The sequence below is a fragment of the Morone saxatilis genome, unplaced genomic scaffold (genome assembly GCF_004916995.1).
Source record: "Morone saxatilis isolate NCDOM2014 unplaced genomic scaffold, NCSU_SB_2.0 Contig15, whole genome shotgun sequence".
NCBI lineage: Eukaryota > Metazoa > Chordata > Actinopteri > Moronidae > Morone > Morone saxatilis.
In genome coordinates this window covers 20709519-20736799 of record NW_023339707.1, presented here as the reverse complement: position 1 = coordinate 20736799, position 27281 = coordinate 20709519, and the positions used below count along the sequence as shown (strand labels likewise).

General features: G+C 43.9%; 1 protein-coding gene and 1 long non-coding RNA gene across 3 annotated transcripts in view; one reads left to right on the top strand and one right to left on the bottom strand.

Annotated features, from left to right (window-relative positions):
• The first annotated feature begins 1069 nt into the window (after nt 1-1069).
• Nucleotides 1070-27281, top strand: part of iqsec2b (IQ motif and Sec7 domain ArfGEF 2b) — a 26498-nt gene continuing 286 nt past the window's right edge. The window contains exons 1-14 of one of the 2 annotated variants that reach the window (XM_035656543.1): nt 1070-2915; nt 19912-20206; nt 20386-20703; nt 21061-22115; nt 22229-22390; nt 23131-23253; nt 23373-23539; nt 24473-24612; nt 24718-24843; nt 24945-25044; nt 25138-25299; nt 25477-25671; nt 25900-25949; nt 26261-27275. In XM_035656543.1, coding sequence (XP_035512436.1) covers nt 2449-2915; nt 19912-20206; nt 20386-20703; nt 21061-22115; nt 22229-22390; nt 23131-23253; nt 23373-23539; nt 24473-24612; nt 24718-24843; nt 24945-25044; nt 25138-25299; nt 25477-25671; nt 25900-25949; nt 26261-27275 — 4375 coding nt within the window. In that variant the 5' untranslated portion in view covers nt 1070-2448. Of the gene's footprint in view, nt 2916-19911; nt 20207-20385; nt 20704-21060; nt 22116-22228; nt 22391-23130; nt 23254-23372; nt 23540-24472; nt 24613-24717; nt 24844-24944; nt 25045-25137; nt 25300-25476; nt 25672-25899; nt 25950-26260; nt 27276-27281 lie in introns of those variants that run through there. The other variant, XM_035656542.1, reaches the window with a different exon arrangement.
• LOC118324287 lies at nt 11130-16125 on the bottom strand. The gene is made up of 2 exons (XR_004796553.1): nt 16008-16125; nt 11130-13215 (listed from the first exon to the last, which is right to left on the bottom strand). It is a non-coding gene; the product is annotated as an uncharacterized LOC118324287 (long non-coding RNA).

The following is a 27281-nucleotide window of genomic DNA, read 5'->3' as shown; positions in this document are numbered from 1 at the left end:
ATATATATATATATATATACCGCATTAATAACAGCGCTGCACTCGGATAAACTTAAATAATAAGTGGATCTTAACTATTCAAAATGCCTAAAATCAAGCTGCTTAATTTCAATGTTATGGGAATGTTGAACAGAGAAGAATGTGGCACTTTCAATGTTTTATAGATATCGCGTTTCAGTGTATTGTGTTGTTTTCTACATGTGCACTTGATTCAAAGGCGCTCAACAGGGTTCCTGAAGTGTGTAAAGTTACAAACAAAGAGGCAAAATGGTTGGCTGGTTGTGCCTTCAAAATAAAATGTCATATGTACGTTTGGTCATGTCTTCGGAGAGAGCAGGTTTTCCCCAATAATTTGGATGACATCTGATTAAATATTAAAAGATACACCTTCAAGTCAGCCTTTGTTGAAAAATATGTATTGTATCCCTAATTTGGCTTCCATAATAATGAATGCCTGCTGTGTGGAGAGTAATTTGTGAGGAAATACTGTGAGCTGTGTGATTTGAGAAAGTGACACTTTTACTACTGTATTGTTTACAATACTGACTGATACTAATACTGATACTTTAATACTTAAAATTTCTATGAAATGGCTTAACAAAACCAGAATATATTCCGGTGCACAGATGACCAAAAACTAGAAAAAGAAATCAAGATGGATTATTTAACTAGTATTTATACTGATTTCCACTTTTTTGGTGCATCTAATTATTGTATACATGAATTGAGGTCTGAAAATTACTCAAATTACTTGTGTATTTGTTTGTTTGTTTTACTTTGTAAAGGATTGTGCTGTTTGAAAACATAGGGCCTGCAGCTCTGGGTCACATTATTATATGTGGGATCGTGTAAGACAGTGTAGCCTTTATGCATTGACTCAGGAATTAAAACTTTATTTAATGTTCTATTTTTCATTAATCATTTCATTTCTCACTCATGCATTCTTTGACTTTCACCTGCAGCCAACCAGCCCATGCAACACGCGTGCAATACTCTCTTATTTTGGAACTGTCTTCCGGAAGTCTGACATCATTGTGGCTGACTCGACACTGATGCGCTCTGAGGAAAAGCCGCACGCATCGCTGCAGTTCAGACGCTCCGGGAGCGAAACCTCTCTCTCGTGTTTCTGCGCCAACCGCAAAGAAGATTCCCCGCTGCACCTGCATGGATTACCGACCCGATACAGCCGAAACTCGTCTCAGATAAGTAGGAAATAACTCAACCTGTACGTTTAAAACCGATTTCAGATCAGCGCCGACAGCGGCGAAACACCAAAGTACAGTTTTAAAAGATTTTACACAGCCTATTGAGACTTTCGTGGTTGTCAAACAAAAAAAAAATATTCCGGATAGTTGTTGTTGTTTTTTTTAAAAAGAGGTGACATGTTTTTATCTCCAGGACCAGTGTTTATGAATGCGTGACGTGGGAATAAACTCTGCATTACTCTCGGATGAAAAACCCAGAGGCACACAGTTTGGGAACTAATCTGAATTTAAGGCACTAGGATGTAGTTTTGTCGGACCAGGGGGGGTTGAGGATTTGGACCTCAGGAATGAATTTAGTAAGCCACCTCTGCTTACTTTCTGTGCTGTAGAGACTCATCAAGCCATGGGTTGAAAGCGACGATGATAGACTGCGGGGATATTCAACGTGGGAGGGAGGAGAATTTTCTGTGTTATGTAATGATTGACAGTGCCTGATAATTAGTGGTAGATCACAAAAAAAAAGCATCACCCCCCCATTACCCCATCCCCCCTTTCCCCCCCGTATGTCGAGGAGGCTAAAAGAGTTGTTGATGCATTAGAGATGTTCTATAATGAACTAATACCAGAGCTCTACAAGTTAATGAGCAGGATATGTCACAGGTCAGTGCATACATATTCTACTTATTCCTCTGCGTATTTATGTGCTCAGAGACACATCAAAGCAAATTGAAGTTCATTGTAGATCTTTGATCAGCCTCAATTTAGACACTACTTACCTCTGTCACTCCCTCCCCCCAGCAAATCTTTAAATATTTAAATATTTTGCTCAGTGTTCATCATGTTGCCCCAAACTCTTGACCCACTCCCTGCTGATTTGGCGTGGTCTTTCAAAATGACTTTGATTTCCGGATATCAGACAACCAACAGGGTTTTGAGCTTCTTTTTGAGCTTTGAACTATTTTCTCAGCATTGCAATACTTTTAAAGGCTACTAAGATGCTATAATGCTCATTTTTGCCCTCAGATTTGGGGACATGTAGTCAGTCTGAACTTCTCAACCTCTTATCCTCTGTGACTTCCTGTTTCTGAACATCTGAAGACATTAGTTAATCTCCACTAGAGCCTTCGTTGGTCCCTCCCTCCCCCCCCCACTCATCAGGGCTGGTGGGGGGGGTGGATCTCGGCCCCTACGGGGTCAAAACTGTGGTTGTGGCTGGTGGTGGTCATACACCTAGAGGCCCACCATGGAGACCAGCCCAGAAAGCCCCAACCGGGCAGTGGAGTACCTCCTGGAGCTCAACAATATCATCGAGAGCCAGGCCAAGCTCCTGGAGACCCAGCGCAGGCGCATCGAGGAGCTGGAGGGCCAGCTGGACCGGGTCAGCCAAGAGAACCAGGACCTGAGGCAGGATCGCACCCCAAGGACGCCGGGTTCAGACACCCCCGATCAGAACCACAACCACAGCCAGCCTCTGTCTCTCCCCATCCATCATGGCAGCGGTGGTGGCAGTGGCGGCGGCAGCGGGAACGGTAGCACCTCGACGGCTCAGGCGACAGCTGGATCAGCCACAACTCCAGGGCCCAGCAGGGAGAGAAGGACCCACACCAGGCTGACCCGAGGTCTCTCCTGCGGCTCCTCCACCACCGAGCGAGACCGGCTTGAACGCACTGACAGCACAGACACCAACACCAGTTCCACCATTCGTAGAAAGTAAGTTCTTTTCTAACAGAGAAGCCTCCTCTATTAGCTTGATCTTCCTCCAATGAATGATGAGCTTCATGTCATATTACAGGAATGTCAGTGATCCTGACCAAGTTGCTCTAAATTGTAGTGATGACCACAGTCTGCATAAAGTGACAGAACATTTATAAGCTAAGCCCACATAATGACAGGCTGTATGGAGCTGCAGCCTTTCTAGTCATCAAAGATAATCCTCACAGTAATGGGACTGAACCTAAGAAGCGATTTTTTTTTTTAAAATACACCACCATGAGGAAATATGCAAAGTGCTGACGGATTATGGGTAGAGTGATAAGTGCTCAATGTGTCCATTTCCTCATGATGTGTGTAATTATGCGTGCAGAGGGTTTGATTTGTGTAATGATCACAGTCTATTATGTGAGGTGCGTAAGAGTTTCATAGTAGTATGCTGAAGATACCTCAAGTCCTGGCTGCAGGGTTATGGGTCTTTTTCATGGTGATCTGAACTTTCTGGACCAGTGAAGCCCTTCTGTATGAAAAAAAATCCACCGACTGCTAAAAGTGTGTTTTTTCTTTTCCTCTTCCCTCTGAACTGTAGGCTGGTTGCTTTCCCCAGCCCCCCCCATCCCCCAAACCTCAAGGCTGACCTGAAGTTAGAGAGCGCTGCAAACACAGCTTTGGCAAACAACAAGTGCATCTGTCCTCACTTTTACTTAACCACGCACACAAACACACAGATAGAGCCGGCTTTTGTTCCGGAAGCATTAAGCATTCTTAGTAGGCAGCAATTCATGTGAAAAAGTACACAGTGAAATATATTGTTGCAGCAGTCTTAGGGACAGAAAGCATTGCTCTTTGTGCATATGATTTCTCTACATACAATCATCTCTGCAATTATTACTGGATTTAACTCGCTATCTATTTTCATATGGTCCCAATCCTCTTCTCAATGATTGATTCAGACTTGACCAAATCCCTTATCGATTGAAGTTGTCTTTTCCTCCGCTGTCTGGCTCTCAGCCCCCCTCTCCTCATTCCCAGGGGTGACTTAGTCATTAGACAGAAGCACATATTAGTTATTTATGTAGGTGTTAAATCCAGTGATGAATTGCAAATGTAGATCTTGCTGATCTTCCCTTGTTAATTGCCTGTAGCGTTTGTAGGACTTTGGATTCAGGCTCAGACAAGCGTATCATATGAAGTGTCACATTTAATAAAGAGTCACCCGCACAGAAGAGCCATATTGTCCCTGTCTGGCTGTGACTCAGCCTAACCCAAAACTGGCCTATTAGCTTAGGTCAGCAGCAGAATCTTCTCCTCTAATAATGGATCAGATATAAACATGAATTTCCTCATCATCGGTGCCCGTGCTGCTCTAAATATGACTCAAATCAGAGGGAGAAACAGAAGGAAGATGTGGGAGAGGGATGGGTAGAGGGAGAAGATGACAAGGGGGAGGAAAGTGACTGAGCGACCTTACTCAGCATGCCCCAGTCTAAAAGAGAAAAGGTGGAACACACACACTGATTTACCATCTGTCAACAGAGTGTGTTAGAGCGGGAGGGGGTTAGGAGAGGGGAGTCTGGGCCAGAAAAGGCAAGGCTCAGAGAGCTGCTTTTGTTTTTGTCCAATTAGTTTTTGTTCCTCCAGCAGGAGTCCTCATATCTGCCCTGCATACTCTGTGCCTCACATAACAATTCAGGAAACTGAATAAACTTGTCCCCATTTCTTTTAGCCATGCGTGCACAGCAACTGCATCAAAACAAAGTCGCTCCTCTGCTCTTCTTTCTCCCAGCGGCACGCTGTAAACAGCTGTCCCAAATGCTACCCTATTTCATTCCTCTCCTCCTGTTAATGGCAGTGTGAACAATGTGAGTCTGAGTCCTCGGGGTGGAGTGATTTTTGACGTCAAGTACCTCCTCCAAGAAGCAGCAGGGTTGTGGGCATCGCCAAAGCTCGCTGTGAGCATGGCAGATGTTTTTTTTTGTTGTTATTTTGAGAGAGGTCATGCAAGTGTATTTTGTATGTATGTGTATGTGCGTGAGAGTGTATCGTCATATAATGTATGTGCTAGTGTGTGTGCGCAAAAATGTGTGAAAGAGGGAGGTACGTCCACATAGAGTGCATGAGAGATTAATTAGTGTGACCAGAGTATAATTACCACTAGCCCAGGGGTGATAATTACTGCTGTGTGTATATATATGTGTGTCTTTAGTGTGTCTTTTTTGTGAGCGTGCATGTGTGCACTGCAGGATATAACCTGGGATGTCCATTATTAGACAGCCAATGTGACCCTGCAGTCTGCCATACAGGCTGTCATGTTATGATGATGTGACAGTTCTCTCTGCATGGGTGAGACATTGTACCCTTCATTATGTGCTACATACATGCAGCTGTCCTCATGCAGCTCATAAGATGAGAGGCAGGGGCAGCTAGAGGTCTTGGTGACAGCCCCAGTGGTGCCGATACTCAGAGCACTCTTATTATATAACGCCGGGGAAAAAAAGAAGAGGACCCTAGCTTATCTTTCTTCTCCACTTCACTCTCGCTGTCACAGTGGGAGAGTTCAGAAGCTCCAAAGAGCCTTGTGAAGGTGCTTGTGTCTCCACTCGTCTCTCTGTTCCCTCGTCCCTCCATCTATCTCCCTCTCCACGCAGGGCATTGTGAGCATGTGCTTGACTCTTTCTGAAACTGACATTCATTCTGTTCGGGGGGAATATTGAGAAGAGTAATGGACTTTTGTTTCACAGGGAGCTTAATTTGCTAATTTTGTGAAGCTCTACTACACATAACCCCATCCCCTTTACAGCCCCCACTCCACCCCTTCTCTCTCTTTCTTTCTAACTCTCTCTCTCACATACCCACGTACACACACTCACTCTCTCCCCCTCGCTGTTTCTGTTTCCCACTGCTGCAGATATGACTCAGAGAAGCTGCAGAAATTACTTTTGTGCTATTCTCTTTCTCTTCCCCTCTGTGCTCACTCGCTCTTTTTCCTGCTATTAACCGAAGCACAGTTTTTGTTCCTGATGTGGTCGATTGAATGATTCTTCCTTTAGGCCAATAAACTGTTTATAATATGTGGTAATTTGGGCATTCTGAGCAGTGTTTTACATCCTATACTCACTAAGATAGTGTAGATACATTTTATAGAAATGAATTGGCCCCAGGCAAATGTGTGGGAAAGCTCAGCTGAGCCTGTACTGACCTGCTCCAAACAGTCTGTGTGATGTGATGGGAGGTAATCTATTCTCTCTGGACTCACTGTGAGTTTCTAGAAGAAATACAGTGAAGCCGCAGCTGCAGTTTCTCTCAAGAACTCAAGAATCTCACTATCCTTTATATTTTCTATTTTAGGATACGTAGTGGATTAAACAATGTTTAATTTTGTCCCGCATTAAAATATCGCAACAGTGCTAATGACTACTGTGATGCAGTTTAGCTTGACGTAAATTTAAATGATGGATGTGTGTGTGGGAGGCAAGTGTACGTGGGTGGTGTTTTTTTGCCTTTTTTCCTCGCCATTTCTGAGTGCAGTGAGTGTTCATTGCTTCATACAGTGTGCGCAAATGTAAAATCATACTCTTTTTTCCTTTCCATGGTAGTCATGTGTTACTCAGGATTCATGAGGTTACATATTTTCAAGTATCAGAGGCCCAATAACGTGCCTTCATTTCATCTCCAGAGTTGACTAACCTGTGCTGTCTCAGCAGATGGTCATATTCAGCACAGTGAGGCACTCTGGATTTTACGCTTAGTGCACACACTCTAGTTTTTTTTTATTAACATGTATATTACATGTAAATGCAGAAGGATTCTCTGGCTTTACAGTTGTATTTGATGTATTACAGTGGTGTCACGTCTCATCTATTTTTGAACAGTGTCTTAGCTGCCTTGTAAGGTTACATTGTACAGAAACGACTAGATGTCACAACAGGAACACAAGATATCACGTCAGCAGACAGACTGGCTTTGTGACAGAACAAAAACTCACCACACACTGAATTGTTCAGTTTATCATCTACGAGGCAAGTCTGTCTCAGGCAGCACAAATATATGTTATAACCTTAGACACATGACCATGCCTGTGTCATTCATAGTCCTTACTACTTTTATTCTCTCTCTATCTGTGTATACCATCCCGTCTGACCTTTTTGAAATGGTAAGGAGACAAGTGAATAGCTGTGATGTAAAGTTTTTCACAGGAAGAGAAATGTCCTTGGACCGGGAGTGCTGTGAGATATAGTTGCTGTGGAAACTGTAAAGCTGTCCTCAAGGCAGTTACAATATTATATTTTTATCCACCCATTCTCCCTCCACCTCCGACTCCCCTCACCTATCCAGGGGGTGGGAGGGGAGGACAGAAGGGGGAGGCTAAATAACCTGATACAACACAACCTCTTCCCCCTTTTCCTTCCCCCTTTTCTCTCCCCCCGTCAGTTTTGGAGAAGCCTCTTTTGCTTTGTTTTAAATGGCAGCTGTGTACAGATAACAGTTGTGTCCGAACAACAGCCGTGCTAAATTAGCGCAGAGATTAGCAGTCTTGCTTTGTTATTAGCGAGGAGGGCAGAGAACTACGCCTTCTGTCCATTCATCAGTGGGTTAAACATCACTGTGGATGTAATCATGACCCCCCCCCCCCATTGTAGTAAGTGCACGCTGCACACTGTAGGTCAGCATTTGATTAACACAGGTGCACCTCCAATAGCCTTTTCCTAGCTGCTACTATGACTTTATTCATTGTCTTTTCCTGTTCAAATGCAGATAAGTGGCACTTTTGAGGCGGGATGTTTGTCAAACACTCATGCACACGTTCTGTGGAGCAGAACAGGGAGACTGGTTACCGTGGGAACGCTGTGAGCTCTTCTGTGAAGAACTCTGTGGGCGAGAGACACAGAATAGAGAGATGGAGAGAAGAGAAGAGAGGGTAGGAGTGGGAGCAGGAGCAGGGTGAAAGACAAGCAGGATTGAATGACGGCTAGATGGGGATGGAGGAGACATATTGAAGACAGATGAGTGCTACGACATTGAGGTTACAGGTTCTCTTTCATTGAAAAGTTGGGATGTGGTTTCTTTGGCCGGCCATTAGAGACAATTAGTCATGCTTTATGACCGAGATCTGTTTCAGACTTTATAGAATATCGCCTCGGTGATCTGCAGGGGTATCGTTTTCTTGAATTACTCCTTCTGTGTCTCCCACATCACATTTAAATGAAGTCTAATTGTTCTTCATTTGGGTGAATCATATCCAGTTCAAACACACACACACGCACCTATACACAAGCACTCACACACATGTGCACGCAAACTCACAGGGTACAGCAGGTGCCTGGCGTGCGTAGTTGAGTCGTAACTGTAACTGTGCCCCTCCTTGTCAGTGCTTTCGCCTGGCACTCAATGCTAAACGCCCACACAGGCAGTCCGCACTGTTGCCAAGCAGCAGGAGACTCTAGCTCACAGTGGAAAGCAGGGGGGGGGGGGTTGTGGAAGAACTGGTGGAAAGGAAGGGAAGGGGAGGATGCTGTGTATAAAAACACACTTAACTTTAGGCTACAACGCGGCGTGTGTGGTTATCAAACGTCTCTGCTTGTCAGCAGGAGTCAGGCGGGTCACGCGCTGGGGGTGGGATGACGCAGTGTGCTCCCACACTTTTATTTCATAGACAATGGCGGGAAAAAAATAATAATGAACGCACAGTTTGAAGTGGGTCGTACCATGGCTGAATTGGATGGACAGATTATAACCCAGAAAAGCAATGTGGATGTAAATGGAAGTGCTCTTTGTGATACGGTTGTTGTGAAGTGTAAGCGTACAGAAAAAACCTGCCACAACATTGCTGGTGCTGGTCTTCCTGTGATCGCTGCATGTGAGCCTTGCTCCCACTCACCTCGCTCATCTATACATAGACTCTCCTACACACTGACACCCCCATGCCGCTGCACGGGTTCGAGGAAACACTTGATTCCCGCAACCACCATCACTCCACATTCCCGTTTCCATTTCGCATTCCTCCTCCCCTCTCCGTCCTTCTTCCCTCCTTTCCTCCACTCTTGATTATTTTCACCCTTGCCCTCCTCTGTACTCAACCTCTCCCACTCTTATGTAGCTCACTCTCCTCCCACTCTTCTTCCTGCCTCCACCCTCTGTCATCTCACCTCTTTAAATACACGCCACCTCACTCATTCTCCCAATGTACCACTTTCTGTTTTAGTCTGGACTTCCTGTGTCGCCTCTGCTCTTCACAAATATTTTTTTATCAGTGTTGATTCATATCTTGATATCTTCGCTTTATTATTTTGTTATTCTATGTGCGCCTACTAATGTACGAAAGAGAGATGTATACATACTAAGAAGATGTGTGGGTAGTATGTGTGTTTTTCTATGGAGGAGTAAAAGAAGGAGGAGGACTGCTGAGGCATTGTGTGCCTGTTTTTTTATGCTGCTCTGGGATTCAGGCTTAACTGCACATGAGGCAAAAAATCAGAACCTAGATGAGCCTGTCAACACTTGCCACTCTGGGGATACTCTAACAGGAGGCATTAGTTACCGCTGGTATAATACAAATCTTGGCAGTGAAGACCACACAGTGTGTACAAGCATGGCTCAGGCTTACATAACAGCACCTCTGCCTGTCTTCACATCCCCATCCAAAGCTAAACAGGTCAACGGGTTCATTTGTTCAGAGCATTTCTTTTCTCTGTGTTACAGAGACCTAATAAAGAGAAATTAACAAAACACCTGTCAGATCATGCCAGGATTCTAAAATATATAGTATCTGTGCCTGCAAATTTAAGCCTGAAACTCTTATCAAGGCACTGACTTGTAACCTCTGTGTAATCTTTATAAATAGGAATGAACAAGGCGCTCTGCTGTTCAGATAGCCACTGACAGCTTATTCTCATTCAACTGGAACTTTTTTATCATTTGCACTAAGCAAACGAGCGCTCCTCCTACATGATTATATCCTTAACCACTCTTGTTCCTCTCTGATTATAAACCCTTAAACTCCTGCTTACTGCCCTGTTCAGTGTCCTTGACTTGTGTCTGCTTTGACCCTGTCAACATTTGAAAGGCAGAGTCAATTGGACATCCTGTCAAACATGAATTGTATTTTAGTTTGCGTTATCAGTAGAATTAAAGGATAAGGCTATTGATATTCTATATTAAGTTATTGTTAAAGGAGCAATGGGTAGGATTAAGTGGCATCTAGATCGCAACTCCCTCACTTCACTCTCCCCCTCCAAGTGTGAAGGAGCCCTTATCTAGAGCCAATGTTTTGTTTTTCCCTTCTGGTCCTACTGTAGAAACATGGCGGACTCCATGGAAGGTGACCCGTGGTGTCTGTAGAAATAAAAGGATCATTCTAAGGTAACAAAAACATAAAAATTAATATATTCAGTTGATTATACACTAGTGAAAACACACCTATGCATATTACATTCAATTTCTGCCAATAGAGCCTCCTAAATGTTACACATCTAATTAAAAGGCTAAAACCAACAGTGTGTTTGTCCATCGCTCAGTATTTCAGACTTCACTATCTTTTCTGTGGCTCTCAGCCTCAAGCCCATTTGTTCCTACAGAAGATGAATGTTTTAACATGCAATAAGTAATACATTTTTTTTTTTTTGCTAATGGAAACAAGCTGTAAACACGACATTGACATATCACCACCTTTTGTTCTTGATATGGCGAACAGAGCAACAGTATCATTCATTTGGAGTTGGAGTTTCAGTCCACCTGATGATTATAACTACATTATCCATTCTCTTTTAGCTCTGCTTTTGGTCTCCATCAACTCTTAAGGGAAATGTGCCTCTTTACTTTCTAAATACTCCACCATGTTCAGCAGCTAGTCGCTAAACTATGTGTGTTTGTTGTTTAGTTCTAAACAGGTAGTGTACAGTAGGATTTGTAGCACCTGCAGTTCTAAACACTATTAAAACAGTGAGAGTGAACCAGAACAGTAAAGTTGAACAGCTGAACGTGTGATTCAGGTGAGAATTCTCTGGATGTTCATAACTACGAGCGCATTGTTTTCCCATTGTTGCTTTAAAATAATGTCATGAGTATATAACAATAATTTTTGTTGGGGAACTATGTCATCTGCAGATTTGGTGCCTTAGTGAGTATTTATGTCAGCAGGAGGGTGTACAGTATGTGGGTTTGACTCGAAATAAAAGACAGTGTAATGAAGCAACATATTACTCAGCGCAAGTGTGGTTTATTGATGTGTTTTTAATTGTTTTTGAACAACAATGGAGTCTTATTGCACATACAAAAATGAGCTTTAAAACACTTTGGCTAGACAGGCAACACTTGTTAGTACAATCTATTGCTGGTTTGTCTTTTCGTGGGATTTGTTCACAATAAGGAGAATACAGAATATCACCAAACATACCCTGACAGTACTGCTTGTAGCTTCTAAAAGAATTTGGTTTCTTTGATGAATCCATCAAGTGAAAAACACATTCTGAACATTCAGTTTGGTCGCCACATCTTACACAGCTGGCCATAAAACAAGCTGGTAAACTACTGCCTAAGTGTTGCAGGATCTCACTTCCTTTCTCACTCTCTTTGCTGCATCTTGTCTTCATCCCTGTGCCTCACTGAGTGTCTCCATGCTAAAATGACAGGGACTGCGTGTCCTTGACAGCAGCTGGCCCCAGTGAGAAACCGACCATTTACATGCTAATCTCAACCACTGCTCACTCACAATCTGCAGATGGAACATCTCTAATTCCTGCCAGAGTAGAGGGGTTGTAGAGAGGCTTTTGTGTTATATGGGCACTTTTGCCTGCATTACAGAAAGTGGTTTCACATTTTCATACAGGATGATCCACAGAAGAACCCCACTATAGACCAGTATAGAGCTTTATATAATCCATCAGAGTGGTTTGAGTTTCTCACATAAAAATCTCTGTGGGAATTTCTATATGTTTCTTTCTTAAACCTTGACTTTGAACTCTGTTTTCTTTCTTATTTAACACACCTGTAGACTACCTGCCAGGAGTTGATTTTAACAAAGACCTGTAGTGATTGTGAAGTTGTTAGTCACCTTACTGTCACACCTTTACTTCTCTTTTCTCTTTTTAAATGTGTCATTCCTTGTACTACCATTGCCGCTCTATGATTTATCAATGTGCAGCTTCAAATCAGTGCTTTCTCTTTCTCTTTCTCTCTCTGTCTCTCTTTCTGCTTTGGCGCTGACTGTATGTGTGTATGTTTCTCTGCTTTCTCCATGTCTCTGTGTGTGTTGTCCGTCTCTGGTCCTTCCTGTCAGTGTCCGGCCATCGTCTATCTCAGGGCAGCCCATCTCGGCTCCCACCACTCCTACGGCAGCGGGCAGCGCTGCCTATGCCACTCTGTTCCCCACCAGTCTGACTGTTCACAGCTTCGTCAGTCTCCATCAGTACTGCTGCCCCTCTACTGACCAAAGCTTACAGAAGGAGGACAGGTAAGGGCCACAGCAGGGCCTGAGTACAGTGAGTACAACACAATAAGAACAAAAAACCCTTCAACCCCATAAGAAGCCTTGCAACAATCCCAAAGCCTGTCAACAACTTCCAGATATCTCTCTCATACACAGTGGCCTGTCACCATCACTTTCGTTCCATTTCATCCTTGTCTGCCTGCTTTCCTGCTTTACCTCCCTGCAACCCCTCCTAATCCTAACTAAGAGCCTATGCTTCAGTCTCCTACCACTCCCCGGGGTGACTAATAGCTAGAGTTAGGCCCTTTTACCAGCTTGAAAAACAAGTGAGAGCCATGCAGTAAGCAATGGGACCAAGGTGGACTGAGTCACAAGTGAAGCTGGTGAATTCTCACCTTATTTTCTCTCCTTCCCTCATTTATCCTCCACCTGATACTGTTCTCAGACACATCAGCACACGATGCTTCAACACTGCCATCTAATGGCATTAGACATCTGTGATGTGCATATATAGTGTATGGTTAACACATTTTTAATAAAGATGCCTGTTTATGTCCCTGTTTTAACTAAAAATGCAGCCCAGTCCAGGCTTGTCTAGTTTCCACCTGTTTGCTTTTTAGCTTTCTTTGCTTTTTGTGTGTGTCTCATGCTGTTTTTCACTCTGTCCTCCTCTTTCTTTTTCTCTCTCTGTCTTGTCTGTCTGCCTTCCTGTGTTTCTGTCGGTGTTTTGACTCTCGTCCCGTGTTGCTTTCCAAGAGAGGAGGGTGAGGATGAGGGTGCCCATCAGTTCTGTTGTTCTGCCTCAGGCTGCAGTAGCCCCTCCTCTCGCTGAGCCGAGGTGTGACTGGCCGCACAACGACTCACTCGTCCATTTACCTGTGAAAAGACTATCACAGTTTATGCTGCCAGAATACAGAGACCGCACTGTGTACCAAAAAAAAAACAAAGTATTTTCAAAGCAATGTAGAGAGAAAAACTGAAATGCATGCAACTTGTAGTGTTTGTGACAGTTGGTATATGTGTTATCATTGATTTATTCATGTATCATATGGTTTGTGCATTCATTTACATTTGACAGAATCTTGATGTTGTCTTCTTCTTCTCTGTATTCTTTGCTATTTATTTCTTTTCCAGCAGCCATATCAAGCTGTCAGAACGAATCATTATCGTCTGCTCATTACTGTCGCACTCATGCTTATCTTAGATCCACTAGTTGACTCATGTCAGTTCAGATGTGCTCAGTAGTCACCATTTTTTATCTGTGCAAATCACTATACAGTCCTGTCGCCAACCATTATGCAATGTCAGAGAAGCTACCTGCTATATGATGTAAAGACATTAATGGTATGTAGTTTGTAATGGTAATTTTTTCCTACACATCAGATAATTATTGTCTCATCTATTATCATGTTTATTCATGACCTTGAAGAGATTTAGCTTGTTGATTTAATTCTGAACAGTATAAAGTTGTCTAGTTCCTGAAGACACACATTTATTTTAAAATGTCTGAAGGTGAAATATTTGTTGTTGTAATTGCTCTGTTGTTTCAGTCATGCTGGAATGTTGCTCGTACACACCCACCTCAGTCATCTCCCCCTCGAGCACATACTCATCCACGCACAGAAATGATTATAGGAATTCTATTTTAAGTTATGTATTGATTGTGTGGTGCGCATAATCCTTGAATGTTAACGCTTTCCCCTGCAGAACACTGCAGTATGTACCCCATTATTGTTGGTAACCTGATTAGCATATTGCTGTAGTGTGTGAAAGCGTGGTGCCTCCACTGGTGTCAACTTTAGACTTTAGAGAATCAGTTTTGTTTTCAGCCAAAAGTTTCACAATTAAGTGTACACGGGAGTGTACTTACGTATCTTTCATTTGAAGGTAAATCATAAAAAAAACATTTGCTGTGTGTCTGGACGTTAATAGTCTGTGTACACTGCAGCAATATGAACCACTGAACCTCAGAGAGCATAATTTACTTATATCTAGTGAACATATATATTAAAGAAAATTCTTATTTGACCATATTTCTATGCAGTATATATATGTGCTTTTTTTCACTGACAATTCTCCTTGTAGTCGATTTTATTCACAGTGATTATGTCTCATTTTCTGACTAAAAGCTTTGTCATCCACCTTATCTGCTTCCAAACACTACCTTGCTTTCACCTGCATTCATGTACAGACATCAAGGATCACCACTGATGTGTCTCTTCATACATTTTATCTAAAAAGTGAGATATAAAAGCAAAAGAGAAAGCAACAAACATTTCTTATTTCCTCCTCCCTTTTTTCAATAAACAAATGAACTTCTTCTATGTGTCTCTTTGTCTGTTCCTATCAGCTGTGTTGTGACGTGTTTTTGTTTGGTTTGGTGTTGTGTAATAAAAGTGACTGTGCATATGTCAGTGATCCTGCGCAGGGAGGGTGGTGGGGAAAAGCTGGGCAGGGTGAGGGAAGTTTATAGCTGTCAAAAGACTGTCAAGAATGTAGCCTGTACAGCTTTTCAGGGCGAGCAAGAGCCACTGTGAAAGTGTGTGTATGTGTGTGTGAAGGAGTGCGAAAGAGTGAGAGAGCGAGACAGAGAGAGAGAGAGAGAGGGTGTGTTTGTTATTACACTGCTTCAGTTAGTGTGGGACCTTTCTCTGACAGTAGCAGCATGGTAAGAACTCAGCTTTCTTTCAGTTTTCTTTCACTTACAAAATGGTCACAAAAGAGCAAATTTTAGTTTGGCACCAGTGAAAAATGACCTGACTTGTTACACCGGTGTTTGTATGGTGGCCTACACTGCAGTGATGTAGTGCCTATGACATGTGGATTGTACCGTAGATCACCAGTCTGTGTGTGCTGTGTGTAGGCAAAATGTAACTGAATCATCACAGACAGACAGCAAAAGGCAGCTAAACTGAGTAATACAAAAGATAAATAGCTGAGTGCTGTTAATTAATGAGTGGCTTTTTCAGTAGCACAACATGTCGTGTAAAAAGAAATAAATTATTTGGGAAGAAACTGACATATAAATGGATGGGGATGGGGTGATAAATGGGCCACTGCGAAGTACCTGTGTGTACATGCTGTTCACATGACTGATTACATATTAATCAAGGTCTGGATAATTTGCTTGTCAATGATGTCACTCCTCAGGAAATGTATACACTGCAGCTGTCTAACATTGAACATAATTCCTGAAAAATGACTTTGAAGTAAGTTAGTTACAATGACCAACACTTCTACCAAGGTCTGTTAAGTAGGTTTGAATGCCCGTTAGGCAGATTTGTTAACTACAATGGAGATCTGCAGTCTGCACTTTGATATATGAGCACAAGCTCTGTAGAAGGCAATCAGCTGCACCCAATCTGGAAGTAGATCAGTTAAAAACATTGAAAGTATGCAGTCATTGGGAACAGTTTCAAAAATATTGGATGTCAGATAAACTACCGGCATACTGAGAAAGGAGAACTCTTCATTTTCTAATGAAAGTTTACACTATTATGTCTGCTCGCCTGTATATACAAGACATATCTCTTCATTCCTTCTTGCTTGAGCTCCAGCGATTATCTGATAAGTTCATGCTCACAAAACATTGCCAATTTTCAGCTACATCACTCCTGCAGCCCTCAAACAATACAGTTACACAAAGCTTTTATCTCTCAGTTCACTACCTGGATTGAACATGAAGTGGCATCCTCTTCTGACAAAACCATAGAGCCTCTCTGAGCCTTGAACTGGAGGGTCTGGGTCACAGAAAGACATGAACAGTGTGTGTGTGTGTGTGTGTTTGATGGGAAGCTCACAGCTTAAGACAGCAAAGTGGCAGAAGAGTGTTGGCGGTGGAGGAATGCTCCAAACTCAGCCATGAATGATTTGATTGTTTCCTTTCAGTTTGTCCGTTTGAAAGAATAGGATCACGTGACAAAAAGAATACAGATTGTTGATCCATTTTCATGATGGAAAACATTACTAACACAGTTTTTTTAATCTGTTTAAGCCCTGATATTGATAGTAAATATTATCACATCACCAAAGTAATTAGCTGGGATCTTGCTGTAGGCCTTTCTGCTCCTGTTATAATTCATAGTCCATATTTGGGTTGCAGGGGGTATTTATATTGGCTGATAAAGCTTTGAAATAAATGGAAAAATTGACACAAAATTTGAACACTGGATAGATTAGAAAGGATATGAGATAACTACACTGAGTCAATGCTTAGGTGGAAATGAGTCAACAGACAAATCGATGCAATTATTGGCATCACCGTGGCAGGCAGAAGAGAGGTTAATCCACCGGCCTCCGTGTCCTGCTGCGGGTTCGATGACACAGTCATACCCACTGCAGCTCTTTCATACACAAACACACACTGTCAGCCCATCAATATTATATGAGCGAGGGACAGGAGGCAGGGGACTGCATGGAGTTGACATTGTACTTTACTGCACACACCCCCATTCACTTTTCAGCTTCTCTCATTGGAGCTCTTATCAATTTCTGCCCACGTCTTTTACTCTTTTAACACTATTAGCAATCACTCTCCTGTTTATTGGATTCCAACCATCTGTTTCAGCTCCAATTAAATGGTTGGAGGTAGTGAAACTCTGGGCTGGTCTTTATGAGGGAGCCTCTAGAGAAAACCTCTCTCTGGCACTGTAACAGGAATACAAGGTTTCTTACATAAGTAATGAGGTGAAGATGCCAGCTGCGATATGGCCGCACTCATGTTTTATACAACAAACTTTTTACTCGTATATCATCCCCACCTTGTCTCTCACCGCATATTACTGCCTGGCTGTTGCTGCAGGCAAAACCAAATGAAAAGTCTTGTTTTAATGTATTCACACTTGGAGGTGGATTGCAGCGTCTTGCATAGGACAAAACAGTGGTGAATCTGAATTCCATCATTTTTATTTCAAATATTTCACCAAACTTGGAGACTTTTAATAAGTATCTTTCAGCTTAAAAATCTTCCTTCTAACGCTCAGGGCAGGAAATTCCAATCTGTGATATTTGCACAGGTCTTGCTGCTTGGAGACTGTGGAGACTAAAATTACTGTCGTTCATCACTGATTCTGTGTAGAGCCAATGCAGAAAATATTACTCTTGACTGAAGTATTTTATCATTTTAGAGGTCAAATCATTCCAAGGAACAGCCATGAATATTCAGAGACACATTTATGAAACCATGCCTGTGGCTCTTTAACGTTGTGTTGAATGTTAGGTTTCTGTGACTAAAAATGAAAATACCATCTGCTCCTGCTGATGTGCATGGCAGGAAGTTACAATGCAGCTGAGTCCCTGCTTGTGTCTACCTGTTGGCACTGTGCAGAGGCACTCATGTGGCTAGTTTCCATTCCTTAAAAGGAGCAGTTTTAAGCAGCTCTGAAGCAGACAGAATTTTCAGGTTACACAGTTTATACAGGACAATATGTAAATAGGTACTTCAGTAATATTATTTATTAAGGCTACCTTTTTTTTTAATAAACTAACAAGTTTAGACAATCCTGTATTTGCATGGTTCACTCTGCACATATATGTTATTTTATCTGTTTTCATAACAAGACAAGTATTATGTAGACTGTCATTCACAACCTGTGGAGCATCTTCAACACCCACCTCAATGGTGTCAATACATTGTCATGGCAACTACGCTTCTCATCCTAACAACTGCCTCACCGCCCACAAAGGTCCCACAGCAACCGTCACCAAGCAACCCCCTCCCTCTTCTCAGTTTCTCTATTTAAGGAGCAGAGGAGGAGGAATGATAAATGATGCTTCACAGAAAAAAAACAATTTCAGGAGGAGATGGAGTTGCACACAACAACTTGTTGCTGATAGTTAATTCACTCAAAATGGAAACAAAGCACAGCCAAACAGTATAAATTTAAATATGTGGAGTTGCTATTAAATATTTACAACTTAGTTTAGCTGTGGTGATATGCACTTTCCTGTAGATGTCAGAATTGTGTCTTTTTGTCACTGGGCTTTTGCATGACTCTTGAGTGTTATGCAACATAATGGAGTTGTCCTCAGTGTTGTTGTTAGACTCAACAATAATTTAGCCGGGTCATGCCTTGCTTGAAGGCACAGGATGTCCTGTTGAAATACCCTGCATTGTATAATGTTTTCCCCTCTGTGAACTCCAAAGATTCAGATTCTTGGTATATAACTGGCTTATGGGGTTTGTATTTTAGTATCACTTACAAGATCAAACTAATTAAAATACTTGTAAGTTATTTCCTACTTCCCTGAGAAGCTTTTTCCTCCTTGTCTTGTTTTTACCAACTAAACACTAACACAGGAAGTCTCTGCAATGGAACAGTGGCAACTCAAGGAGGGAGGGAGGGAGGAGGAAATTAGCTGACCCACACTAAGCAAAAATGGTCAACAAGGCACCATTTCAGTCCTTTTTTGTCAACTGCATTATGTAATGTGTGATGCAGAGCCTGAACTATGCAAAAGGTAGAACCACACAACACAACACAAGCCATGCTTTGCCACCAAGATTTGCCTATTTCGTTTGCTCAATCTAATGCTCCCACACATCTCTGACCCTGTCTCTACGTTCTGTCCTCTGCTATGGGACGCTGCACAGCTGAGAGAAGGGGGTGCGGCTAACTTAAGGAGGAAATGAAGGCAGGAGCATGTGACTGCATTTGTTCTCCCAAACGCAGACTGACTAATTAACTTGGGGTGGATTTTGTTTGTGCTCAAGTTCGTTACAGGACAGCAAGAGGATTTCTGGACTTTCTTTAACCTTGATAAGTTTTGTGGTTATTGCTATACTCACTGGAAATAGGACTGATTCCGCTTGAATCCAGCTAAACTTTTTTGATGAATTTGTTACAAATCTTTGCTGCTTGCTATTACTTCTGTGTATTAGACTGAATCAGAGCGAATCTGGGAGGAGATGTTAATTGCACGTGTTTTGTCTCATGATATTTAATAGTGCGCTGAAGTGCCTGATTTACACCTGCTGCTGACATAACAACCTGGTCTTTCCTGTCAGTATGGTGTCGCTAGTATGTGGCAGTGGAGGAGTATGTTGATGACTCCTGAAAATGTGCTATCGCTGCTGTGTTTGTCAGACAAGGATACACTGAGGGAAAGACAAGAGACGGAAAGTGAGAAGCAGATAAAGGCAGTGCATAAACACTGGTAGGCTTGGCTAAACGTAGTAGTATATTAACTCATCCTCTGGACTCAGTAAAGGAAAGAAATAGAGGGCAGAACCCTTTGTGTCTGTTGGATAATCAACTTGCGATGTAGACAGGAATGCTCTCAGATCTTGAGGTTTGGGCCTGCTTTGAAGCAATAGGACTTCAAATGTGATATAGTGTAAGTTCACCATGAGTTCCACTAAAAAATGGTTAGCTTCTCGCCGCTCCAAACTGTACATGTAAGTCCTGATATGAAAGCTCTTAAGTACTATTCTACATAATTTCGTGACTGAACTTACTCAATCATTCATTCAATCTCTTGTTTGTACTTAACACACTTCAAAGTGTTTGGTGTAATATTTTGTCAAGTCTCTTCTGACTCATTCTAAAAGCTTCTGCTCATTTTCTCATGTAGTGTGGAAGGGGAGTCCCAGTGTCCAGAGACGGGCACCCACAAAGACAGTTCATTCAGCCAGACACCTTACCTGCGTGGTTCAGAGCGCTACACTGACAGCAGCAGCAGCGTACCCTCTGGATCCAGGGAGCCTTCATGCGTGGCTGCCTCCAGTTCAGCCAGCTTGGCCTGGGCACTGCGAACACGCCACCAACCTGCAAGTCTGGCCCTCCGCAAGCAAGAGGAAGAGGAGAACAAGAGATGCAAGGCCCTTTCAGACAGCTATGAGCTCTCAACAGATCTGCAGGATAAGAAGGTATCATCAAGATACTGTTGGTCAGATGATTTGTATTGTAAATGTTTGTGTTTTCTTGAAGCCATGAGCAGAAAACATTATATAGGTAATGGATTACTTTCAGTCTAGGGTTAATGGGTGCAAGACATCAAGGCAGTGAATATGTAATCTGTTTTCCGTTTCCCTCCACCTTTTGCCAGGTGGAGATGTTGGAGAGAAAGTATGGTGGTTCCTTTGTAAGTCGCAGAGCAGCTAGGACTATTCAGACGGCCTTCAGGCAGTATCGCATGAACAAGAACTTTGAGCGCCTCAGAAGCTCTGCCTCAGAGAGCCGCATGACACGCCGCATTATCCTGTCCAACATGAGACTGCAGTATTCCTTTGACGAACGACAGCCTCAGCAGCAGGCCCAGACACAGACAAACTTCACCCACAGTGTGGCCATAGGACCTCCTCATTCCCCCGACACAGATCGCCAAGGAGACTACACGCACTTAGAGGACTCCTTCTCCAAACAGGTGATGGTGTTGTGGGTTTACTGTGTGTGATTGGCTTTAAAATAATCAAGTTTTTTTTCAGGTTCATTTATTTATGTAACTCTTTATGACATGAAAGTCTCAAAGGTCTTTACAGTGACAGAGAAACAGACAAAGGAGAGAGGAACACAAAGAAACTCATTAAACAACTAGACAAAGCAAACACGCATTTAATTTTGTCAGGCACTGGACTCTCAAAGCATGCTATACATACTGAATTTTATCTTTAAACCTTAGTACACATCTATTGTACATTTGTAACAAATGTTATATAATAATAGGTTTTACTTTCTGACATGAGGGATGCTGAACTCCTACCTCACTTTGTGTTCCCTCTAGGTCAAGTCCTTAGCTGACTCCATAGATGATGCCCTTACCTGCCGCGCGGGTCGCGATGACTCCCAGGAGGGCAGCAGGGAGGGTGGAGGGATTAGTGAAGACTTTGGGGAGTGTGTGTGGAGCAGCAGCAGCAACCCCTCCTCCCAAAGAGGTTTGGGAGAACGAGCCAGGGGTGCTGGAGGAGGACTCAGTATGCACGGTGACAGTACCGCCACCTCGTACAGTGACGTAACCCTTTACATGGATGATGGCATGCCCTCATCCCCACTGTCCCTGGATCGGGCACCCAGCAGCACAGATACAGAGTACTGGGGCCCCGGTGTTGGTGTCGGAGGGCGTGAGGACAGCAGGGACACTGAGGGAGGGGGCAGCAGTAACAGTCGACGTAGCACCCCGTGTACTGAGTGCAGGGACTATCGTCTAAGGGGCGCACATCTGCCTCTCCTCACTATTGAGCCACCCAGTGACAGCTCAGTGGACATGAGTGACCGTTCAGATCGTGGCTCTCTGAGCAGACAGTTGGTCTATGAACAGGAGCCTGGGGTAGGGGCTGGCTCCCCTCAGGGAACCCTTAAACACTCCCCCAACACAGGCACCCGCCCTTCCTCCACAGCAGCTGCCCAGGGTCAGACCCGGGCTCCTGGCAGACCCATACCCACACACATCCCTCACCAGGTGGCGGCACTCCACCACCATCACCACCACCCTATCCACCACCATCAGTACCCTGACACTCCCTCGTCCTCCTCCTCCCCGCAGCAGCCCCCCACCACTCCTCTGTCCTCCTCCTCCTCTACAGCTCTGCCTTCTGGTGGTCTGGAGCAGCCGTGCTGCTCGGACGGAGACAACGACTCACTCAACTCCACAACCAACTCCAACGAGACCGTCAACTGCAGCTCTGGCTCCTCGTCTCAGGACAGCCTGCGAGAGCCTCTGCCGCCTCTGGGAAAGCAGACCTACCAGAGAGAATGCCGCCATAGCTGGGACTCCCCACCGTTCAACAGTGATGTGGTGCAGAGACGCCAGTACCGCATAGGTCTCAACCTCTTCAACAAGTAAGATACTTATACTACTACTAAACAGAAGTGTCTATGAGAGTCCATTTTCATGGTGATCACACAATTACTGGTTAAGTTGTAGTGAGAAAGTTCTTTTTCATTGACTATAGGAAGCCAGAGAAAGGGATCCAGTACCTGATAGAGAGAGGTTTTGTATCGGACACTCCAGTTGGGATTGCTCGCTTCATCCTGGAGAGGAAGGGCCTCAGCAGGCAGATGATTGGAGAGTTCCTGGGAAACCGACAGAAACAATTCAACAAAGATGTTTTAGAGTGAGTATGGGAATAGAAAGCACAGAAGCAGCAGGATTTTTTGAGGAAAGTTGTAATAGATCAGAAAATGTAAGACAAACATGTCAAAAGGATCCAGATGAATGTATCTCCAGAATGAAAGCCTCTGGATGCAGCATCCAATGTTTCAGGGCTTCCGTGTATCTGGAAAACAGATAACGGATATCCAGGCCAAAACTCCCTCTGCAGTCCGATTAGCAACTTGATATGTGAGAATGACGAAGAAGACACATTTTGGTTAATCTCTATAAACAGACATCTACATATGAATGCAGACTTTTTCTTGTAAATAAAAAGCTAAATTGTTGTCGGACAATAGGTGCTCCTCCTCTTTTGCTCTCCATGCCGACTGTTCATCTGCATGCAACCAAAGTCTGCTTAAACGTGATTGGTCAATACTACTCTGACCACACGGAAACCAAAAGGCTTCCAATGCCAAAATCTGGGTCTCTTGTTTACAGATTCTGCATTCATATTCAAATATCTGTTATTGGAGATTAGTCCAAACACATATCAGCATATGTTCACACCACATTTCAGCTCACATATTTCATGCCAAGTCTAAATGGAAACACGCTTGTGGCAAACTTGATCCCCTCCCCACACACAAACATGGTATGTAATGATATGTGACTTACCATCTACATCGACGGATGAATATTGAGTTTCCAGGGTGTGAAGTAGGAGAGGTTACACAGTGATCTCTGCTGTGTGTGTTTCAGCTGTGTGGTGGATGAGATGGACTTCTCAGGTATGGACCTGGATGACGCTCTCAGGAAGTTCCAGGCTCAGATTAAAGTTCAAGGAGAAGCCCAAAAAGTGGAGAGGCTCATAGAGGCTTTTAGGTTTGTTTGTGTTTAATTCAGTGGGTTCACCATAAAGAAAATATAAGAGAATTTTAACAGCTTTGGCTGAAGTATCAAAATGTGAATGTTTGAACATGTTATTTCTGTCTCTTATGCAGTCAGAGATACTGTGTGTGTAATCCGACCCTGGTTCGGCAGTTCCAGAACCCGGACACCATCTTCATCTTGGCCTTTGCCATAATCCTCCTCAACACAGACATGTACAGTCCCAACGTCAAAGCTGAGAGGAAGATGAAACTAGAGGATTTCATCAAGAACTTGAGAGGTGCTACTTAACGGAAAGACTCATACACCAGATACATGACTTTATGAAACACATATTAGGCAGTAATAATGTTGTATTACTAACATTATGGACACAATGAAAAAAGAGACTGGGACATTTTGTATTTTTAAACATGTTGTTTGGGTGGTTTGAGTGCAATCCACAGTGCATACAGTGCTGTAAATATGGACAGCTGTACACATACATATGTCAGTAATAAGTAATGTACTTATGATCAAAATCAGGCAAGTTGAAATTTGTGAAAAAGTGCAACAACACAAAACATAGCAAGCCAGCTAATTTTACCTACTATATTACCTACTTGAAGCCTGAACAGGTGTTTGGGGGACAGAGTAGTAGCATTCTGCATTATTACAAGTCAGTATACAATCAAATGATTTAAGCTGTTATTTTACAGTAAAATAGTTGCTTTAAATCTTGCATAAAGTGGTAACGTCAGCGTTATATCACAGGCAGAACAGACGGTCACCCTGAGCCAGACAGCAGCCTGCTACACAACAACCCACATTATCCTTCTAACACATCTTGTCCTGCACCTTAGCGGCCTAAGTTTGTTTGTTTATTTACTTTCTCTTGTTCCCTGCTGTGTAACACCGACACTCTGGGAGCCTGCTAGCTGTCAATCAAACACTGACATCTACAACCCCCTCCAGCCAGTTGAGATTAAATGGAGCATTTCTGATATTATTTTTTAAATAACTACTAACTTAAATTTTAAAAACATATTGACATAATTTAGACTACAAACAGGGATGACTAAAGAGGATTTCAGTTGCACTTTAATTGGTGTTTAGCTTTCAAATATGTCTTGCTCCTGTAAACTGTAAATATCACAGAAATGTTTGCATCATTACATTACAAATTACATTATTTGTACAGCCATTTCATTACCATTTCCTGTCTCCACCCAAGGTGTAGACAATGGTCAGGATATACCCAGGGACCTGCTAGTTGGGATCTATCAGCGGATACAGAAATGGGAACTACGGACCAATGATGACCATGTGTCCCAAGTGCAGGCGGTGGAAAGAGTCATTGTGGGCAAGAAGCCTGTGAGTTTTTTAATTGAATAAGGCAACATACAGGTCTGTGTAATATGTGGTCACTGCTTGTTAAAAAGTTTATTCGTTTATTTTTTACTGTATTTGTCTACACAGGTGCTGTCCCTTCCCCATCGTAGGCTGGTGTGTTGCTGCCAGCTCTATGAGGTTCCTGACCCTAACAGACCTCAGAGGACAGGAGTGCACCAACGAGAGGTCTTCCTCTTCAATGACCTTCTGGTGGTAAGACTCACATTCATCACTTTTTAAGACATGGCAGATGATAAATGTATTTCATTTAAAAGGCCCTGTAATGAATACATCCCATCTATGTTGTGTATCAGGTGACCAAAATCTTCCAGAAGAAGAAAACCTCAGTGACTTATAGTTTCAGACAATCCTTCCCTCTGGTTGAGATGCAAGTGCACATGTTCCAGAACTCCTGTAAGAGACCGTTTGTCCAGTTGCACATTTCAACTATTCTCAAGTTAGCCTCTATCATAAAGTATTTTATTTCTCTCGGTTTGCATCTCTCAGACTACCCTCATGGTATTCGCCTGACCTCAGCAGTCCTGGGTGGAGAGAGGAAGGTTCTTATCGTCTTTATGGCACCCAGTCAGCAAGACCGCACCCGCTTTGTTAGCGACCTCAGGGAGAGTATTGCTGAAGTGCAAGAGATGGAGAAATATAGAGTCGAGTGTAAGTACCCCATCTACTGGTCATTACAGTGAACTGCAACTTGAGTAGGCATGATGATCTGTACGGGTTTCTATCAAGAAATGGAGTGCTGGTGGTACCAAAATATGGTTTATTATTCCCTGTACTGTGTCCCCCTCTCATTTTAAATTATCCTGTGTTCCCCCTCTTTATTTACAGCGGAGTTGGAGAAACAGAAAGGTGTCATGCGGCCCAGCTTGCTTACTGGAGGTGTGGTTGGAGGAGGCGTAGGTGTGAAGAGCGATATTGTGAATGGCACCCTGGGAATGACAAGTTTTGATGACAACTGCTCAGTGGGTGAGGGTCTCAAACGCACAGCGCTCAGCTCATCTCTCAGGGACCTGTCGGACACAGGTGAGACAACAGCAACTCAGAGCCGGGGTCAATTCCATTTTCTTCCTGTCAGCTGGGTTGAATTGGGTAGCACAGCTTCTACAATGATTCTGTTTTCTGGTTCTATTACTACACCCTATTTTTCTTTCTTGCTGACAGTCAGACACAGCTTATGCAGTTTGTATCTTTTCAAAAAAACATTTCAATCTTCCACTCTTTGTTAACCTGACTCTTCCTGGTGGGGTGCAGGGAAACGTGGTCGCAGGAACAGTGTTGGTTCTTTGGACAGTACCATGGAAGTAAGTTTGAAAGACTAGATGTTGACCTGTAGCGTTTAATAGGCCTGCATTTCCCTACACTCGTGCTTCATCTTCCCGAGCATGCTCAGTGTGTGTACAGTGTACAAATAGATAGTACATGTATGTGCGTGTGTCCACATGTACCTGCCCTTCGACATCCTTCGCATGGTTGTGTGTGTTCTTACTTGCCCAAGTATGTCCTTCACCCCCAGATAGACTGTCCTGTGTGTGATTATGTAAGTGGGAACGGGGGCTGTAGTGCAATCCTACAGTGAGTTTTTTTAAAGCATGATGATGCTTTATCCCCCCAGGGCTCCATCATTAGCAGCCCACAGCCTCACCAGCGCTATCCAGTGCCAGGTGTGGTGCCTGGCTGCTACGGAACAGAAGACTTCCGGCCTCACCGCCCCATCCTGAGCCCCGGAACGGGGGTGGGGGGTGGGCCGGGGCAGCAACATACCACTGCTGGGACAGGAGTTGGGGGAGTCTCCAGCAGTGTAGAGAGAGCAGGAGCGGGGAGCGGACCTGGGGGGAGCAGCAGCACCAACAACAGCGGCTCCTTCCTGGGATCCCTATTCGGCAGCAAACGCGCCAAACCACCAGGGCCCCTTATTCCACCGGGGCCACCATTCCCCGCGCCTGTCCCCCCACCGACTACAGGAGGGCCCCCTCCTCACTCCCCTTCATCTCTGTGCCAGCTGGACGGGGGGCCTTCCAAGATCCAGGCACTACACGCACAGTACTGTCACGCGGCCACCGTGCAGCCCCCACCACCTTACTACCATCACCATCGCTACCACGTCCAAACTGTCCCTCCTCCTTTGCAAGGTATGCCCCCTCATACTATACAGAGAGGCCCACTACCTTGTCGTCCACCGCTCGGCCCACCGCACGGTCAGCACCCACAGCTGGCCCATCTCTCCCAGCTCTCCCAGCATGGGCTTCCGGGTCGTTACGCCAACATGGTGGTGGGATGTCCCCCCCCCCTTTCTCCTCTCTCCCAACACTCCCAGAATCCACAGTTCACCCTCTACCACGTGCAGCCCACACACTCTATCAGAGGGGTCGGCGCCCCTGGTACCAAACTTCCACTAACCTTGTCACACTCCCACCCGCACCCCCACGCACACTCCCAAACCCACCCCGGACACGTGCACACACCACACCCAGCCAGCCACTCTACCCATCAAACACACTTTATATTCGGCACTCTGCCCCACAATCTACCATCCGCGTCCGTCAATGCGCATCACGCAGCCTCCGCCGCCCCGTATCTGCCCCAGTACCCTCCTCTCTCTTCCATCCCCCCCCCCTCACCACACTCCCCTTTAC